The sequence below is a fragment of the Procambarus clarkii genome, chromosome 22 (assembly GCF_040958095.1).
Source record: "Procambarus clarkii isolate CNS0578487 chromosome 22, FALCON_Pclarkii_2.0, whole genome shotgun sequence".
Lineage (NCBI taxonomy): Eukaryota > Metazoa > Arthropoda > Malacostraca > Decapoda > Cambaridae > Procambarus > Procambarus clarkii.
The window spans coordinates 4005443-4026858 of record NC_091171.1 but is presented as its reverse complement, the minus strand read 5'-3'; the positions used below and the strand labels follow the sequence as shown (position 1 = coordinate 4026858).

The 21416-nt window shown below is 48.3% G+C and overlaps 1 protein-coding gene across 1 annotated transcript; it reads left to right on the top strand.

Moving 5' to 3' along the window:
- The first annotated feature begins 7534 nt into the window (after window positions 1-7534).
- LOC138367613 (S-layer protein-like) lies at window positions 7535-18765 on the top strand. The gene is made up of 2 exons (XM_069329335.1): window positions 7535-7820; window positions 17741-18765. Exons 1-2 carry the CDS (start codon window positions 7535-7537, stop codon window positions 18763-18765), a joined length of 1311 nt encoding a protein of 436 aa, XP_069185436.1.
- Window positions 18766-21416: the final 2651 nt, after the last annotated feature.

Genomic DNA, 21416 nt, shown 5'->3' with positions numbered 1-21416 from the left:
CACAGTGTTCAAGAGAGAACTATCAACATCAGAGGCCCGAGACTGTTCAACACGCTTCCACTACACATAAGGGACATAACTGGCCGACCCCTCACAGTGTTCAAGAGAGAACTATCAACATCAGAGGCCCGAGACTGTTCAACACGCTTCCACTACACATAAGGGACATAACTGGCCGACCCCTCACAGTGTTCAAGAGAGAACTATCAACATCAGAGGCCCGAGACTGTTCAACACGCTTCCACTACACATAAGGGACATAACTGGCCGACCCCTCACAGTGTTCAAGAGAGAACTATCAACATCAGAGGCCCGAGACTGTTCAACACGCTTCCACTACACATAAGGGGCATAACTGGCCGACCCCTCACAGTGTTCAAGAGAGAACTATCAACATCAGAGGTCCGAGACTGTTCAACACGCTTCCACTACACATAAGGGACATAACTGGCCGACCCCTCACAGTGTTCAAGAGAGAACTATCATCATCAGAGGCCCGTTCGTGCGACGTTCTATTAGGAGGACTCGTTGCCTAGTTCTGTACACTAGTATACCATCACAGTTCACAGTGACCATTGTAACTACCATCACAGTTCACAGTGACCATTGTAACTAGCATCACAGTACACAGTGACCACTGTAACTACCATCACAGTACACAGTGACCACTGTAACTAGCATCACAGTTCACAGTGACCACTGTAACTACCATCACAGTACACAGTGACCACTGTAACTAGCATCACAGTTCACAGTGACCACTGTAACTAGCATCACAGTACACAGTGACCACTGTAACTAGCATCACAGTACACAGTGACCACTGTAACTAGCATCACAGTTCACAGTGACCACTGTAACTACCATCACAGTTCACAGTGACCACTGTAACTACAATCACAGTTCACAGTGACCACTGTAACTACCATCACAGTACACAGTGACCACTGTAACTACCATCACAGTACACAGTGACCACTGTAACTACCATCACAGTACACAGTGACCACTGTAACTACCATCACAGTACACAGTGACCACTGTAACTACCATCACAGTACACAGCGACCACTGTAACTACCATCACAGTACACAGTGACCACTGTAACTACCATCACAGTACACAGTGACCACTGTAACTACCATCACAGTACACAGTGACCACTGTAACTACCATCACAGTACACAGTGACCACTGTAACTACCATCACAGTACACAGTGACCACTGTAACTACCATCACAGTACACAGTGACCACTGTAACTACCATTACCCAGCATTAACAACGCATCACAACCAGCAAGATAATAACCCAGCCCGTCCTGGTCGGCCTGGTAGGAGGCCTGGTCGACGACCGGGCCGCGGGGACGCTAAGCCCCGGAAGCACCTCAAGGTAACCTCCTCACATCTGACAAGCGTCAAATATGAACCGGTTTGGCCTACCAGGAGCGTACGACCCTGGGCAGGGAGCCTGTCGGCCGAGCGGACAGCACACTGGACTTGTGATCCTGTGGTCCCGGGTTCGATCCCGATCGCCGGCGAGAAACAATTGGCAGAGTTTCTTTCACCCTATCCCCCTGTTACCTAGCAGTAAAATAGGTACCTGGGTGTTAGTCAGCTGTCACGGGCTGCTTCCTAGGGGTGGAGGCCTGGTCGAGGAGAGGGCCGCGGGGACATTAAAGCCCCGAAATCATCTCAAGATAACCTCAAGAAGGCCTTAGTTAGGGCTCTGGAGCCAGGTTCCCGAAGCAGTTACGCAAGCACTTACGAACCTGTCCATCTTTCCTCAATCTTTGGCGGCTTCGTTTACAATTATTAAACAGTTAATGAGCTCCGAAGCACCAGGAGGCTGTTTATAACAATAACAACAGTTGATTGGCAAGTTTTCATGCTTGTAAACTGTTTAATAAGTGTAACCAAAGCCGTCGAAGATTCAGGAAAGATGTACACGTTCGTAAGTACTTGCGTAACTGCTTCGTGAATGTGGCCCCTATAGTTCAAGGAAGCATACCAACCCCGCCAGCCTCAGGACGCCCTGCTAGAGAGCCGTGAAGTGTGAGGACAGGAGGCGGTGCGTTAACGACCTCGATGGTAAGAACAGAAAATACTTTTAGTTTAATAAATAACTGATCATTTTGAGTCTTTCAAGAAGGTGGGTTAAGCGTTATAAGTGTGCTGCGTGGCCTCCGTCCCGGCGAGAAGCTGTTGTGTCTCCCCCACAAGTGGCCGTCATCTCCCACAACAGTCATGATGTCATTATTGATCGTAAGAACATCAGGGCATCTCCTTAAGATCACCACTTCTAGCCACTGGTGGCACCACCACCACCACCTCGTACACTGGTGGCACCAGACCCACCACCACCACCTCGTACACTGGTGGCACCAGACCCACCAGAACCTTGTACACTGGTGGCACCAGACCCACCACCACCACCTTGTACACTGGTGGCACCAGACCCACCACCACCTTGTACACTGGTGGCACCAGACCCACCACCACCACCTTGTACACTGGTGGCACCAGACCCACCACCACCACCTCGTACACTGGTGGCACCAGACCCACCACCACCACCTCGTACACTGGTGGCACCAGACCCACCACCACCACCTTGTACACTGGTGGCACCAGACCCACCACCACCACCTTGTACACTGGTGGCACCAGACCCACCACCACCACCTTGTACACTGGTGGCACCAGACCCACCACCACCACCTTGTACACTGGTGGCACCAGACCCACCACCACCACCTTGTACACTGGTGGCACCAGACCCACCACCACCACCTCGTACACTGGTGGCACCAGACCCACCACCACCACCTCGTACACTGGTGGCACCAGACCCACCACCACCTTGTACACTGGTGGCACCAGACCCACCACCACCACCTTGTACACTGGTGGCACCAGACCCACCACCACCTTGTACACTGGTGGCACCAGACCCACCACCACCACCTTGTACACTGGTGGCACCAGACCCACCACCACCACCTCGTACACTGGTAGCACCAGACCCACCACCACCACCTCGTACACTGGTGGCACCAGACCCACCACCACCTTGTACACTGGTGGCACCAGACCCACCACCACCACCTTGTACACTGGTGGCACCAGACCCACCACCACCACCTTGTACACTGGTGGCACCAGACCCACCACCACCACCTCGTACACTGGTGGCACCAGACCCACCACAACCACCTCGTACACTGGTGGCACCAGACCCACCACCACCTCGTACACTGGTGGTACCAGACCCACCACCACCACCACCTTGTACACTGGTGGCACCAGACCCACCACCACCACCACCTTGTACACTGGTGGCACCAGACCCACCACCACCTTGTACACTGGTGGCACCAGACCCACCACCACCACCACCACCTTGTACACTGGTGGCACCAGACCCACCACCACCACCACCTTGTACACTGGTGGCACCAGACCCACCACCACCTTGTACACTGGTGGCACCAGACCCACCACCACCTCGTACACTGGTGGCACCAGACCCACCACCACCACCTTGTACACTGGTGGCACCAGACCCACCACCACCACCACCTCGTACACTGGTGGCACCAGACCCACCACCACCTCGTACACTGGTGGCACCAGACCCACCACCACCACCTCGTACACTGGTGGCACCAGACCCACCACCACCACCACCTTGTACACTGGTGGCACCAGACCCACCACCACCACCACCTTGTACACTGGTGGCACCAGACCCACCACCACCACCTTGTACACTGGTGGCACCAGACCCACCACCACCACCTCGTACACTGGTGGCACCAGACCCACCACCACCACCACCTTGTACACTGGTGGCACCAGACCCACCACCACCACCTTGTACACTGGTGGCACCAGACCCACCACCACCACCTCGTACACTGGTGGCACCAGACCCACCACCACCTTGTACACTGGTGGCACCAGACCCACCACCACCACCTTGTACACTGGTGGCACCAGACCCACCACCACCTTGTACACTGGTGGCACCAGACCCACCACCACCACCTTGTACACTGGTGGCACCAGACCCACCACCACCACCTCGTACACTGGTGGCACCAGACCCACCACCACCACCACCTTGTACACTGGTGGCACCAGACCCACCACCACCACCTCGTACACTGGTGGCACCAGACCCACCACCACCACCACCTTGTACACTGGTGGCACCAGACCCACCACCACCACCTCGTACACTGGTGGCACCAGACCCACCACCACCACCTCGTACACTGGTGGCACCAGACCCACCACCTCGTACACTGGTGGCACCAGACCCACCACCACCACCTCGTACACTGGTGGCACCAGACCCACCACCACCTTGTACACTGGTGGCACCAGACCCACCACCACCACCTCGTACACTGGTGGCACCAGACCCACCACCACCACCTCGTACACTGGTGGCACCAGACCCACCACCACCACCTCGTACACTGGTGGCACCAGACCCACCACCTCGTACACTGGTGGCACCAGACCCACCACCACCACCTCGTACACTGGTGGCACCAGACCCACCACCTCGTACACTGGTGGCACCAGACCCACCACCACCACCTCGTACACTGGTGGCACCAGACCCACCACCTCGTAAACTGGTGGCACCAGACCCACCACCACCACCTCGTACACTGGTGGCACCAGACCCACCACCACCACCTCGTACACTAGTGGCACCAGACCCACCACCACCACCTCGTACACTGGTGGCACCAGACCCACCACCACCACCTTGTACACTGGTGGCACCAGACCCACCACCACCACCACCTCGTACACTGGTGGCACCAGACCCACCACTGACACACCCTGTGAGCCCCCAACTCTCACACCGTCCACTATACGACCTTCCCAGCCACCACCAACCACCCGAGCTGGGTCTAACGACCCTCTAACACCTCTATTCCTAGTCCAAGAGCGCCACTGACCATCAGTGTAGTAATAACAATTAAACCATGGTGACCGCGTGAAGTGCGGAATGTCTACAACCTCCCGTTAATGTCACTCAAACAATGTGAGGTTGTTATGATCCACGGAACACATTAACCGAACCACCCAATTAACCCAACACCCCCCTCCTCCCCCCCCTGTTAACTTACTCAAACCACCTGAAAATTACACTTGCGGCGCCTGGGCTGCCATGCAGGTACTGAGGACTCCAGACGCCGATGTTTCACTTACAGTTTAATGTTTTCTAATATGAAGTTGAAGACTGGCGAGGGAAGTGGCTTCCCTCCCGCCAGAGTTGGTATAGGTTAGTCTTTTGGAGCAGCTGGACCCAAGATGGCGGGTGTGTGTCTGGGACCCAAGATGGTGGGTGTGTCAGGGACCCAAGATGGTGGGTGTGTGTCTGGGACCCAAGATGGCGGGTGTGTGTCTGGGACCCAAGATGGTGTGTGTGTGTCTGGGACCCAAGATGGCGGGTGTGTCAGGGACCCAAGATGGTGGGTGTGTGTCTGGGACCCAAGATGGTGGGTGTGTCAGGGACCCAAGATGGTGCGTGTGTGTCTGGGACCCAAGATGGTGGGTGTGTGTCGGGGACCCAAGATGGTGGGTGAGTGTCTGGGACCCAAGATGGTGGGTGTGTGTCTGGGACCCAAGATGGTGGGTGTGTGTCTGGGACCCAAGATGGTGGGTGTGTGTCTGGGACCCAAGATGGTGGGTGTGTGTCTGGGACCCAAGATGGTGGGTGTGTGTCTGGGACCCAAGATGGTGGGTGTGTGTCTGGGACCCAAGATGGTGGGTGTGTGTCTGGGACCCAAGATGGTGGGTGTGTGTCTGGGACCCAAGATGGTGGGTGTGTGTCTGGGACCCAAGATGGTGGGTGTGTGTCTGGGACCCAAGATGGCGGGTGTGTGTCTGGGACCCAAGATGGCGGGTGTGTGTCTGGGACCCAAGATGGCGGGTGTGTGTCTGGGACCCAAGATGGTGGGTGTGTGTCTGGGACCCAAGATGGTGGGTGTGTGTCTGGGACCCAAGATGGTGGGTGTGTGTCTGGGACCCAAGATGGTGGGTGTGTGTCTGGGACCCAAGATGGCGGGTGTGTGTCTGGGACCCAAGATGGCGGGTGTGTGTCTGGGACCCAAGATGGTGGGTGTGTGTCTGGGACCCAAGATGGTGGGTGTGTCAGGGACCCAAGATGGTGGGTGTGTGTCTGGGACCCAAGATGGTGGGTGTGTGTCGGGGACCCAAGATGGCGGGTGTGTCAGGGACCCAAGATGGCGGGTGTGTGTCTGGGACCCAAGATGGCGGGTGTGTCTGGGACCCAAGATGGCGGGTGTGTCAGGGACCCAAGATGGCGGGTGTGTCAGGGACCCAAGATGGCGGGTGTGTGTCAGGGATCCAAGATGGCGGGTGTGTGTCTGGGACCCAAGATGGTGGGTGTGTGTCGGGGACCCAAGATGGCAGGTGTGTCAGGGACCCAAGATGGCGTGTGTGTGTCTGCATGGGACCCAAGATGGCGGGTGTGTCAGGGACCCAAGATGGCGAGTGTGTGTCAGGGACCCAAGATGGCGGGTGTGTGTCGGGGACCCAAGATGGCGGGTGTGTCTGGGACACAAGATGGCGGGTGTGTCAGGGACCCAAGATGGCGGGTGTCAGGGACCCAAGATGGCGGGTGTGTGTCAGGGACCCAAGATGGCGGGTGTGTGTCAGGGACCCAAGATGGCGGGTGTGTGTCAGGGACCCAAGATGGTGGGTGTGTGTCGGGGACCCAAGATGGCAGGTGTGTCAGGGACCCAAGATGGCGGGTGTGTCTCTGCATGGGACCCAAAATGGCGGGTGTGTCAGGGACCCAAGATGGCGAGTGTGTGTCAGGGACCCAAGATGGCGGGTGTGTCTGGGACCCAAGATGGCGGGTGTGTCAGGGACCCAAGATGGCGGGTGTGTCAGGGACCCAAGATGGCGGGTGTGTGTCAGGGACCCAAGATGGCGGGTGTGTGTCAGGGACCCAAGATGGCGGGTGTGTGTCAGGGACCCAAGATGGCGGGTGTGTGTCAGGGACCCAAGATGGCGGGTGTGTCAGGGACCCAAGATGGCGGGTGTGTCAGGGACCCAAGATGGCGGGTGTCTCAGGGACCCAAGATGGCGGGTGTGTCAGGGACCCAAGATGGCGGGTGTGTGTCAGGGACCCAAGATGGCGGGTGTGTGTCAGGGACCCAAGATGGTGGGTGTGTGTCGGGGACCCAAGATGGCAGGTGTGTCAGGGACCCAAGATGGCGGGTGTGTCTCTGCATGGGACCCAAAATGGCGGGTGTGTCAGGGACCCAAGATGGCGAGTGTGTGTCAGGGACCCAAGATGGCGGGTGTGTGTCGGGGACCCAAGATGGCGGGTGTGTCTGGGACCCAAGATGGCGGGTGTGTCAGGGACCCAAGATGGCGGGTGTGTCAGGGACCCAAGATGGCGGGTGTGTGTCAGGGACCCAAGATGGCGGGTGTGTGTCAGGGACCCAAGATGGCGGGTGTGTGTCAGGGACCCAAGATGGCGGGTGTGTCGGGGACCCAAGATGGCGGGTGTGTCAGGGACCCAAGATGGCGGGTGTGTCAGGGACCCAAGATGGCGGGTGTGTCAGGGACCCAAGATGGCGGGTGTGTCATGGACCCAAGATGGCGGGTGTGTGTCAGGTACCCAAGATGGCGGGTGTGTCGGGGACCCAAGATGGCGGGTGTGTCAGGGACCCAAGATGGCGGGTGTCTCAGGGACCCAAGATGGTGGGTGTGTCAGGGACCCAAGATGGCGGGTGTGTGTCAGGGACCCAAGATGGCAGGTGTGTCGGGGACCCAAGATGGCGGGTGTGTCAGGGACCCAAGATGGCGGGTGTGTGTCATGGACCCAAGATGGTGGGTGTGTCATGGACCCAAGATGGTGGGTGTGTCATGGACCCAAGATGGTGGGTGTGTCATGGACCCAAGATGGTGGGTGTGTCAGTGTTACGACCCTGGGTTCCTTAGATGGAAACCAGAGGTCAATTTGCGTTCTAAATAATTACTATACATTAATTCATAGAATTGGATCATGTGAGAAGGATATTTAATTACAATAATATTTATATCATGGCCCCTTAAAACCAGGGGTATGCGTTATTCCCGTCGCCCTTGCCAAACGTAAGATGAATCTTGTTTCTTACAGAGCATTCAGACTCTGAGCTTGTTGTTGATTAAATATAATATTGAACTACTTATCAGCTATGTTTAGAACTATTAAAGTAACTAGTAACGAAGGCCGGTGAAGACTTGTATTGTTTGTAGCTGCACGATCAGCCAGGTACCTTCCCGGCAACAACAACGTGAGAGAGCTCAGGGACTGAAGGACCTTTCGGCCTTCTCTGGTCTGGCTGTGCTTGTGGCAACATCTTCCCTTTGTTGCTCTGTCTCCATTCTCCTCCTTCTCTCTTTTCCTTACCTTAGTCTACAGTGATTCTCTAAGTTAAGTATAACCCTGTGTAACCGTGATACTGGCTAGGTGCGTGTGTTTTATTTATAAGCATTGTGTAGTATAAGCCAGTGTTTTGGGCATCCCTAAGTGTATTGTGTTGTGACTAAGGTACCACGTGGGGCTTAGATACCCTAGCTGCTCTAAGCCTTTTCAAGTGCCTCTCTTCAAGTAGACTTTACCCTAGTTTTTTCCAAGTGTAAGCCTTGTATCCCGCCTATGTGGACCAAGGTAGTTAACGTATGATAGTGTGGTAAAGAGTTGTTATTATAGTAATGTATATGGGGGGTTGTTAGAGGGTTTAATAAATAAGTACTATTAAAGGAGTATCCATTCTTCCTGTGAAGTGGAGCAGTGATCTACTGCTAGACTGACATATTTACTTTAAGGCCAAAAATTTAATACTGTTTTATGTTCTTATTGGGGGTCGGGCCTATCTTATCTCCACTGATTTTATGAACTCCAAGGTTTTCCCTTAGGCCCTCTCAATACCACCTTCCCATAACAACATTTTCATAACAGTCAGGGACCCAAGATGGTGGGTGTGTCATGGACCCAAGATGGTGGGTGTGTCATGGACCCAAGATGGTGGGTGTGTCACGGACCCAAGATGGTGGGTGTGTCATGGACCCAAGATGGTGGGTGTGTCACGGACCCAAGATGGTGGGTGTGTCACGGACCCAAGATGGTGGGTGTGTCACGGACCCAAGATGGTGGGTGTGTCACGGACCCAAGATGGTGGGTGTGTCACGGACCCAAGATGGTGGGTGTGTCACGGACCCAAGATGGTGGGTGTGTCACGGACCCAAGATGGTGGGTGTGTCACGGACCCAAGATCGTGGGTGTCTACCCTGCCAGACACTCCTGGATAGTGTCTACCCTGCCAGACACTGCTGGATAGTGTCTACCCTGCCAGACACTCCTGGATAGTGTCTACCCTGCCAGACACTCCTGGATAGTGTCTACCCTGCCAGACACTCCTGGATAGTGTCTACCCTGCCAGACACTCCTGGATAGTGTCTACCCTGCCAGACACTCCTGGATAGTGTCTACCCTGCTCACTTATCTGAAAGCCTCGTTAGTTGCTGTATTTATACAACATACGCAAAATAAAATCCTACTTTGAAATACACCTCACCAAGCGCAGAAGAGCGACGGCCTGTTTATCTCGGGACAAAACAGCGTCTCTGGCGGACTGGTGTACATAATTACTGAGACATGATGCACTCATAAAGCCATCAAGAGCATCTATAATCAGCCCCTCCTCCAAAAATGGGGCGGTAAATGCAACAGCCCCATAAGTGCAATAATGTACTATGTATGACAGGAAATGTACTTATTACACTTAGTATTAAAACGTACTGTCAATTCGGAGGATGAGTTGCTATGATGGAGGTGAACGGCCTTCCTCTCCTACTACAAAGAACGTCTAATTTCGCTTGGATGCGTTACATATGGCCAACAATTGTCGTACTAGAAAACGGAAGCGGCTGGCGAAAGTGACGTAGTCCCCATTTTCTGTTTTGGGTCCTCTATCAGGTTAAGAGAGGACATTTTAAATTTAGCATTTTCTTGATGTTGGGAAACCTTAGAAGAACGGACTGAACTAACACCACCAAAATAATTAACAAATACGACAATAGAAGATTAGAAACTGGTGAATCACCAGATATCAAACACTCAACCAACTATTAACAACCAGCTCAAACTCTGGCACATTCTACCATTGTGACGACCAAGGCAGAATATCCAGCACACACACACCACCATAATCATCATAGGAGTTAAGTACAGAAGGTCAACTGGCCCATACGACACTTTACTTTACTGCATCATTCTTAATTATATTATTGGTTGCTCCAGATAATTTGAAACCGCTTTCACCTCTGCCTATGAACTTGTTGTCAAGGTCAACGAAATGCATCTCTTAGGTTGAGGCCATATAAAACTGTAAAATGAACTTTGCAGTGTTAATTTTTCAACTTCCTTCTTTAAAGAAGAACATAAGAAATGTAGAGAAGACTATTGGTAAAATCATTAATCTAACCTGTTCTGGCATAGTCACCTAGATTGGGCGCTCGCCTGTGCTCAGACCTCTCTACCCACTCTATCCTATCTCCCCCCCCCCTCTCTCTCTCTCTCTCGTCTTCCCCTAACCTGTCCCTCTTCTATCCCAAATTTTACCATCTCCTCTCTCGCACCCTTTTCACCCCCCCCCCCGCTCACTCTCATCTATCCTGATCCCCAACATCCCTCTCTCACTGTTCTACCCAAATCTTTTCCCTCTCCTTATGTTGGAAATTATCCAACCATTATACATCATTTTTTGTATTTTAATACAAGCTATTTGCATTAACAATAGAATAGTTAGTTACTCAACTAGTTACTAAAATTTAGTAGTTACTTAGTAACTACTTTAGTAGTAGTAGTTACTAAAATGTTCACATTGAAGTAATTAAAAAAAAGTAGTTACTAAAGAGTCACTAAAACGTAGTTACTAAAATTACTAATTCGTAGTGTGTGTCAGGGACCCAATTGTTTAATTGAAACAATTAATGTTTCTATTGCGAGGCAATATTTGCCAGATCCTTCCTAGTCGTCTGACGCCGTGAGGTAGACTCAGGCTCAAACATGAAATATCTCCTCATTCAGTTGAATTTTACAGAGTCCAGTTAACTGCCTTTTCTTTCTATTATTCTTTATGAAAGAGTATAATTATTTCGCGTACTTTTGCGTATTAAACTCTATCATTTAATCAGATTGATTATCCCAGTAAATATTACTACGACGTAAAATAATTCTACGTCAACCCTTCTCGTTTATTTCGTGCAATCTTAATTAAACCTATTGGCTTACGAGAAGAGGTAATACGATCTAATATATTTATTCATGACATTAGTACTTATCATGAGTCCTTATTTCCTAATTAATTACAAGTAAATAATATACTTTACGCTCGAGATTACTTAGAAACATTCTGCGCATGCGTGTCCGAGCGAGAGGGAAGAGGAAACGAGACGCCTGACCGTCATTGCGATCAGTGAGAGACTCCATCGAGAGGCGGCCATCTTACCGATCAGGATAGCACGGAGCACGTAATTTACGGACCATACAGAGGACATTAAAGCATCAGCGATTGTCTGGGTACCGTAGTGCCTCCATCAACGATCAGACGATCGTTCAGCGAGCAATATCTATCTAAGTAACACTTTTATTTTGTTGACCAAGTCACACACTAGAAAATTGAGGGACGACGACGTTTCGGTCCGTCCTGGACCATTCTCAAGTCGATTGTGTGGGGAGAATGACACACAATCGACTTGAGAATGGTCCAGGACGAACCGAAACGTCGTCGTCCCTTCATTTTCTAGTGTGTGGATTGGTCAACATGCTTTAGCCACGTTTTTGTGACTCATCACCTAACACTGTTTATTCTTATAAAGATCTCAATATGATAAACTTGTTCACGGGCTCGTCGTTATATCGCTGGCCCTCCTCTAGCCACAACGTGAGTTCCTCTGTGAACTAAATTTATTCCCTAATTAAGAGATAGTTGTATAATTACTTGAGCATAGGCGTCCTTTACATTTACTGGGTTTACAGCCTGTGCCGAGTTCGCCTGAGGAGAGATCAACTCCTCACACCTATCCATAGCCCGTGCTACTTGGAACTTCTTGTTCCATGCAGCTGAATCTTAAACATCACGCCGCGCGTGTTGCAGGACGCGTGTTCCAGCAAGTACCAGGTGAGGCTACCCCCCACACGCGCACAACTGTTCTAAATCACAGCTAAGCAGCTGAACTTATTTTAGTATATTTACTAACAATTCATTGATTATTGACATTTACTACAATATCCATTTACTATAAATATTTATATATGCTATATTATTTCATGCATATATTTCTTAATACTTTGCTAACAGATTTGATATAAATAATTATCTTATGCTAATCTCTGCATCATATAACTATTTAATTTTCATTTATATTATTATTACTCTGGTGAAGAACCAGAGCCAGAATAATGCTCGGGATATATTAATCTTTTGGCATGTAACTCCCCATTTTGGATGAGTTAAATTGACTCATAATATACAGTTCCTTTAATATTCAATGTTTTATTAATTAAGAACATCATAGAACACAAGTTAATGGAATTAATATCAAACCACTTGCTCTATCTAGTTTTCCACTTTTTCACAAAAAGTGGTGGTCCTTCGTAGCTATCGAAAATATTATCATATTATCACTTTAAATGAATTACACGAGTCAAGTTTTCCCTCATTCTCTCTCTCTCTCGTTCTCTCTCTCTCTCACTCTCTCTCTCTCTATTTTATCAGAATACGCAAGACACAGGTGAGATTAACCACTCAAGTGGTTAATCAGGATCAAGTGAGCGAACAAGACATTGGTACTACAGCCCGTCCTCATCAACAAAAAACCCAAAGTCCATTCCATGCACCTGCCAAACCCCCTGTTTATGAATGAAAAACGGTTTACTCACGACTCACAACTAATTTTGTTCGAACACTTCCGGAACAAGTGCTTCACTGACGAAATCTGTTCGAACCACAACGCTGTAAATGCTTCACCCACGTACTACAAATACAAATAATCGCCAACAGAACCTAAACACCTGACCTAACCTATGCCTATATATGCACAATATGCTAATATATTATAATATTAATTTATACTTGAGAAAATTCCCGTTTTGAATGAACAGCATATTAAAATTTATGAATGCGTCTGTGGGGTCGACCGCTGGATGGAATGGACTTGAGTCGAGGACGGGTTGGCATTTGTTGGGATATTAAGGCTCCACAATAGGCTACTGGCCAGGCAGTAACTGCAGAGTAGTTCTCATCAAACTACAAGTCTCAAGTATAATTCCCAGGTGTATATGTACCGAGAAAAATGGGGTGTACCTCCTGGAGTGTATATTCAGGTGAAGACTAATTGGCTTTCAGCTTGGCTCGTCCAGGGAAGTGATTGGGTAGTTAGGGCAACGAGGTCCGGTAAAGTGGTGTGTTTAAGACTCAACTGGACTTGCTGGGGAAGAACCAACATGCCACACTAATGAACCAAACGGTAAAAACCGATCAATAAAAGACGACAGCAGTTTGTTGACTCCAGGGTGAGGTAGAGTGGTTGGTGGACAACGCCTCCCTCACACCCCATCATGACCCCTCATCTACCTCCCTCTCATGGCTCCCTCATCTACCTCCCCATAATGGCTTCTCATCAACCTCCCCATAATGGACCCCTCATCTATCTCGCTTTCATGGCTCCCTCATGTACCTCGCTCTCATGACCCCTCATCTACCTCGCTCTCATGACCCCTCATCTACCTCCCCCTAATGTCCCCTCATCTACCTTCCCCTAATATCCCCTCATCTACCTCCCCCTAATGGCCCCCTCATCTACCTCCCCCTAATGTCCCCTCATCTACCTCCCCCTAATGTCCCTCTCATCTACCTCCCCCTAATGTCCCCTCATCTACCTCCCCCTAATGATCCCTCATCTACCTCCCCCTAATGGCCCCTCATCTACCTCCCCCTAATGGCCCCTCATCTACCTCCCCCTAATGGCCCCTCATCTACCTCCCCCTAATGGCCCCTCATCTACCTCCCCCTAATGTCCCCTCATCTACCTCCCCCTAATGGCCCCTCATCTACCTCCCCCTAATGGTCCCTCATCTACCTCCCCTAATGTCCCCTCATCTACCTACCCCTAATGGCCCCCTCATGACCCGTCATCTACCTCCTCTACTCCTGCGTCTACGTAATGACACGTTCTTATCAACTGTCAAACTTGGTCAACATATACTTATCCTCTCTTCACACTTCTCCCCTTCCCCTCCTTCCTTCCTCTCCATTCCATTCCCACAATCCCCTTTCCGTCGCCTCGTCTCGCCACCGCCACCAAGCCGCTCCCCTTTCTCCTTTCACGCAGAATTGTGCTATCTTCCCTGTGTACTCCCTCCTTACTAGTTCACTGTTCACTGACACACTCCAGGCTCCCACACCCACTAAGACACACTCCAGGCTCCCATACCCACCAAGACACACTCCAGGCTCCCATACCCACCAAGACACACTCCAGGCTCCCATACCCACCAAGACACACTCCAGGCTCCCATACCCACCAAGACACACTATAGGCTCCCACACCCACCAAGACACACTATAGGCTCCCATACCCACCAAGACACACTCCAGGCTCCCATACCCACCAAGACACACTCCAGGCTCCCATACCCACCAAGACACACTCCAGGCTCCCATACCCACCAAGACACACTCCAGGCTCCCATACCTGTGGGAAATTTTTACCCACCATATCTAATAATCATCTAAGAAATGTATAATTTCTATATCATATCTAAATCGTATCAAAAATCATATTAGAATCATGAAAAATTCATTATATAGCTTGATCCTGGATGACAATGGCACCATGAACACGTACGCAACAGGGGCCCTTTTGATGCCTACGTGACTTTGTACATGATTTCTCAAGGATCCAGAAGCTTCTAGAAGGACTTCTTAATTAAAAAACTATTGGAACATTGATTCAACATCCGGTAGGATTAAAAATCGAATCCTTAATAAGAATCAGTGGTACTTTCAAATACTACTTATAATCTTTAAATCTTATATCTAATTATATTATAATCACATCTTATCTTAATCATAAGTCTAGACTGTAAAAATAATCAATCAATATTCATTGCAAGCTACCTCTCAAGGGAGAGGGGGAAGGCTCTCGGGGGGCGAGAAGCGCCCACGACGATGCCTCGGGCACTCCGCGTTTGTTTACAAATGAGTGAACAAGTGACTGATCCTTAGCGAACATTACCAGCTCAAGGACACCTTATCTAACATTTTTTATCGCCAGTGAATACTCTCTAGAACTGGGGGAGTACCTGGACAATATCTACAAGGAAAATCCTAGAACATTCATAAAATAGAGTGTATAGTGGAGATCAGTGACACGGTTTCCTCCACCTTCATTCATAAACTTTTATCTCGAATCATTCTTCTGCAACTGCAGGATAATCACGTAGCAACGCTACCAGATCATCATACAGCAACGCTGTAGCAAAATATCGTGCCTAAACTCAACAAGAGAGAGTTAATCAGTCTGGCAAACTTGTCAGACAGGCACCCCGACTGGCAGAGAAGTATATTGAGGGTTATTTGGTGTATGATTGCCCAATTGTATGCTTGTGTAACTTTAATATCCTATAAATCTGTCTGTTGGTTAAAAAGCGAGGCAAAGCCTCATTCATCGGTACGTTTATTAAAATTGTAGTGTAGCTGTGAATCTTATCCAAGCACTGAACCTCATGAGTGTCCATTCTGTCAGAAAAGAATTCAGCCTCAATAAGTAAAAACCTCACAAGTGTCCACAGTCTTGGAAGAGATTCAGTCAAGCTAACTGTATCATATAAATTGAATATGTCTGCATATATATTTGAATATATAAATTAAGTTATCAATTGCTTGCTTAGTTATTTATAAGTTATCATATAAGTTCATTTAATTGAATATAATTTCTAGTACTAAGTTAATAGTATTAAGACTACATTTAAGGTCATTTATTATACTTTTACAATTTAATTTGTTGTTTATAGTATAAGTACATATTGGCTGTTAAGTTATGGTGCTAGGTTAGACTATGTATGTTTAAATCCCTGATTTAAACAGAGCCAGTGTTCAGTCAGATAACTGAATTTATTAAATCTTATCCTTGTATAAAATACAAGCTGATGTGAGATCCCTGTCTACAGGTGGATTGGAACTTCTATCAACTAAGTCATTCACTCCACCTGTCCCTTACAGCCCACAATCTGTCATTAGGAAAAGAGGATCTAGGATTTACAACCCTATCTAGAGATTTTAGTTGAATTAATTTGCAGACAGTAAATTTTTAATTTAGTTCAGTACAAGTCCCTGGTAGTCTCCTCTTATATCAATCCCAGCAGGTTTTTCCCTCAATACCCACCAAGACACACTATAGGCTCCCATACCCACCAAGACACACTATAGGCTCCCACACCCACCAAGACACACTATAGGCTCCCATACCCACCAAGACACACTCCAGGCTCCCATACCCACCAAGACACACTCCAGGCTCCCATACCCACCAAGACACACTCCAGGCTCCCATACCCACCAAGACACACTATAGGCTCCCATACCCACCAAGACACACTATAGGCTCCCACACCCACCAAGACACACTATAGGCTCCCATACCCACCAAGACACACTATAGGCTCCCATGCCCACCAAGACACACTCCAGGCTCCCATACCCACCAAGACACACTATAGGCTCCCATACCCACCAAGACACACTATAGGCTCCCATACCCACCAAGACACACTATAGGCTCCCATACCCACCAAGACACACTATAGGCTCCCATACCCACCAAGACACACTATAGGCTCCCATACCCACCAAGACACACTATAGGCTCCCATACCCACCAAGACACACTATAGGCTCCCATACCCACCAAGACACACTATAGGCTCCCATACCCACCAAGACACACTATAGGCTCCCATACCCACCAAGACACACTATAGGCTCCCATACCCACCAAGACACACTATAGGCTCCCATACCCACCAAGACACACTATAGGCTCCCATACCCACCAAGACACACTATAGGCTCCCATACCCACCAAGACACACTATAGGCTCCCATACCCACCAAGACACACTATAGGCTCCCATACCCACCAAGACACACTATAGGCTCCCATACCCACCAAGACACACTATAGGCTCCCATACCCACCAAGGCACACTCCAGGCTCCCATACCCACCAAGGCGTCACTTCTATATTGCACAATTTGCGACAGTTTAGAAACTTTGCTAAAATCATATTCTCATCCTGACACCTTGCGCTGGCCGTCTCCCTCGCCAGTCCCACTGCTTCCTCTCAAGAGAAAAAAATTAATAATGACCTGATTATCCACTTAACACGATGCGCGCCTCCAATTACATTCATACAAACGTTTAATTATACAAGTCCAAATGATCTCATCGGGTAGCTGCGCATATGAAAATTTTGCGGTGTGCGAATGCTTGATTCAATACGGAGATCCTTAAGTATCTGGATGGTTATATTATAGTCTTAAGCTCTTCAGAGTCTACGAGAACCACTGATTTGTAAGCTGTTAGTTCCAATATTGTTACTGCTGTGGCTGGTGCCAATATTGTTACAGCTGTGGCTGGTGCCAATATTGTTACTGCTGTGGCTGGTGCCAATATTGTTACAGCTGTGGCTGGTGCCAATATTGTTACTGCTGTGGCTGGTGCCAATATTGTTACAGCTGTGGCTGGTGCCAATATTGTTACTGCTGTGGCTGGTGCCAATATTGTTACAGCTGTGGCTGGTGCCAATATTGTTACTGCTGTAGCTGGTGCCAATATTGTTACAGCTGTGGCTGGTGCCAATATTGTTACAGCTGTAGCTGGTGCCAATATTGTTACAGCTGTAGCTGGTGCCAATATTGTTACTGCTGTAGCTGGTGCCAATATTGTTACTGCTGTAGCTGGTGCCAATATTGTTACAGCTGTAGCTGGTGCCAATATTGTTACAGCTGTAGCTGGTGCCAATATTTTTACAGCTGTAGCTGGTGCCAATATTGTTACAGCTGTAGCTGGTGCCAATATTGTTACTGCTGTGGCTGGTGCCAATATTGTTACTGCTGTGGCTGGTGCCAATATTGTTACAGCTGTAGCTGGTGCCAATATTGTTACAGCTGTAGCTGGTGCCAATATTGTTACTGCTGTGGTTGGTGCCAATATTGTTACTGCTGTAGCTGGTGCCAATATTGTTACTGCTGTGGCTGGTGCCAATATTGTTACTGCTGTGGCTGGTGCCAATATTGTTACAGCTGTAGCTGGTGCCAATATTGTTACTGCTGTAGCTGGTGCCAATATTGTTACAGCTGTAGCTGGTGCCAATATTGCTACAGCTGTAGCTGGTGCCAATATTGTTACAGCTGTGGCTGGTGCCAATATTGTTACTGCTGTGGCTGGTGCCATAATTGTTGTTGCCTCTGCTGTGGCTGGTGCCATAATTGTTGTTGCCTCTGCTGTGGCTTCTACTGCTGTGGTTGCCTCTGCTGTGATTGTTAATGCTGCTGTTACCTCCACAGCAGCCTCTGCTGTTTTGCCTCTGCTGTGGTCTCTGCTGTTTTTGCCTCTGCCGTGGTTGCTACTCCTGCTGTTGCCTCTGCTGTGATTACCTATGCTGCTTTATCTGCTGTTGCTGTGGCTGCTGCTACTGATGCCTCCGCTGCGATTGTTGCTGCTGTTGCCTCTGCTGTGGTTTCTGTCTGCCAGAGGAACTTGGAAGGAAGACAGTCCAGGATATGATGGACTGAGTCTAACTGAGATGCAAAGAGGCAGAATTGAAGTTCATACCAATATTAAGAGAGCAGGAGTATACTAACATTAAGAGAGCAGGAGTATACCAGCAATAAGAGAGCAGGAGTATACCAACAATAAGAGAGCAGGAGTATACCAACAATAAGAGAGCAGGAGTATACCAACAATAAGAGAGCAGGAGTATACCAGCAATAAGAGAGCAGGAGTATACCAGCAATAAGAGAGCAGGAGTATACCAGCAATAAGAGAGCAGGAGTATACCAACAATAAGAGAGCAGGAGTATACCAACATTAAGAGAGCAGGAGTATACCAGCAATAAGAGAGCAGAAGTATACCAGCAATAAGAGAGCAGGAGTATACCAACAATAAGAGAGCAGGAGTATACCAACATTAAGAGAGCAGGAGTATACCAACAATAAGAGAGCAGGAGTATACCAGCAATAAGAGAGCAGGAGTATACCAGCAATAAGAGAGCAGGAGTATACCAACAATAAGAGAGCAGGAGTATACCAACATTAAGAGAGCAGGAGTATACCAACATTAAGAGAGCAGGAGTATACCAACAATAAGAGATCAGGAGTATACCAACAATAAGAGAGCAGGAGTATACCAACAATAAGAGAGCAGGAGTATACCAACATTAAGAGAGCAGGAGTATACCAAAATTAAGAGAGCAGCAGTATACCAACAATAAGAGATCAGGAGTATACCAACAATAAGAGAGCAGGAGTATACCAACAATAAGAGAGCAGGAGTATACCAACATTAAGAGAGGAGTATACCAACAATAAGAGACCAGGACTATACCAACATTAAGAGAGCAGGAGTATATCAGCAATAAGAGAGCAGGAGTATACCAACAATAAGAGACCAGGAGTATACCAACATTAAAAGAGCAGGAGTATACCAACAATAAGAGACCAGGATTATACCAACATTAAGAGAGCAGGAGTATACCAACAATAAGAGAGCAGGAGTATACCAGCAATAAGAGAGCAGGAGTATACCAACAATAAGAGAGCAGGAGTATACCAACATTAAGAGAGCAGGAGTATACCAGCAATAAGAGAGCAGGAGTATACCAGCAATAAGAGAGCAGGAGTATACCAACAATAAGAGAGCAGGAGTATACCAACATTAAGAGAGCAGGAGTATACCAAAATTAAGAGAGCAGCAGTATACCAACAATAAGAGATCAGGAGTATACCAACAATAAGAGAGCAGGAGTATACCAACAATAAGAGAGCAGGAGTATACCAACATTAAGAGAGGAGTATACCAACGATAAGAGACCAGGACTATACCAACATTAAGAGAGCAGGAGTATATCAGCAATAAGAGAGCAGGAGTATACCAACAATAAGAGACCAGGAGTATACCAACATTAAAAGAGCAGGAGTATACCAACAATAAGAGACCAGGATTATACCAACATTAAGAGAGCAGGAGTATACCAACAATAAGAGAGCAGGAGTATACCAACATTAAAAGAGGAGTATACCAACAATAAGAGAGCAGGAGTATACCAACATTAAGAGAGCAGGAGTATACCAACATTAAAAGAGGAGTATACCAACAATAAGAGACCAGGAGTATACCAACATTTGGAGACCAGGAGTATACCAACATTAGGAGACCAGGAGTATACCAACATTAAGAGAGCAGGAGTATACTAACAATAAGAGAGCAGGAGTATACCAACATTAAAAGAGGAGTATACCAACAATAAGAGAGCAGGAGTATACCAACATTAAGAGAGCAGGAGTATACCAACATTAAAAGAGGAGTATACCAACAATAAGAGACCAGGAGTATACCAACATTAAAAGAGGAGGAGTATACCAACAATAAGAGACCAGGAGTATACCAACATTTGGAGACCAGGAGTATACCAACATTAGGAGACCAGGAGTATACCAACAATAAGAGAGCAGGAGTATACCAACAATAAGAGAGCAGGAGTATACTGTAACACCGCTCTAAAATGTAACACCACTATAATACTGTAACCATTGTAATGTATACTAAACTAATAATGTACACACTACTACGTATCCTGAGTAACACTTCCCATCGGTTGCAGTTGGTAACACTGTTTATTGAACACTGTAATGTGAGCTGACATATGATGGTTACACCGGAACCAAAAGATACACTGCCAACAAGGAAATGCTACACAGGATTAAATACGCTGCCACCATCTGCCTTTGACCATTGAGACTATATCAAGCAACGAGGCAAGAAACATTGCTTGACGTGGAGAGTACTTTCTATGACTGTCATTAATTATGGAAGGTTGTCAGCCACTATATCCAAAAGGCTAAGAGGATTCAACAATTGACACAGACGGGAAATTTAACATGAGTTTATTTAGAACAAAATTTATGCTAATCACCACTTATAAATCCTACTCTAACACTGGCAAAAAGTTAAGAAATTTGGACACGGAACAAAACCTCAGAGATCACACACATTACCTTAAGACCTCTGTCTCTCCCTGGCTG

Coding starts and splice junctions, on each gene's coding strand:
- LOC138367613 (XM_069329335.1), top strand. CDS start 7,535: ATGGCGGGTGTGTCGGGGACCCAAGATGGCGGGTGTGTCAGGGACCCA. Junction 7,821..17,740: donor TCAGGGACCCAAGATGGCAG/GTGTGTCGGGGA, acceptor ATATTGTTACAG/CTGTGGCTGGTGCCAATATT.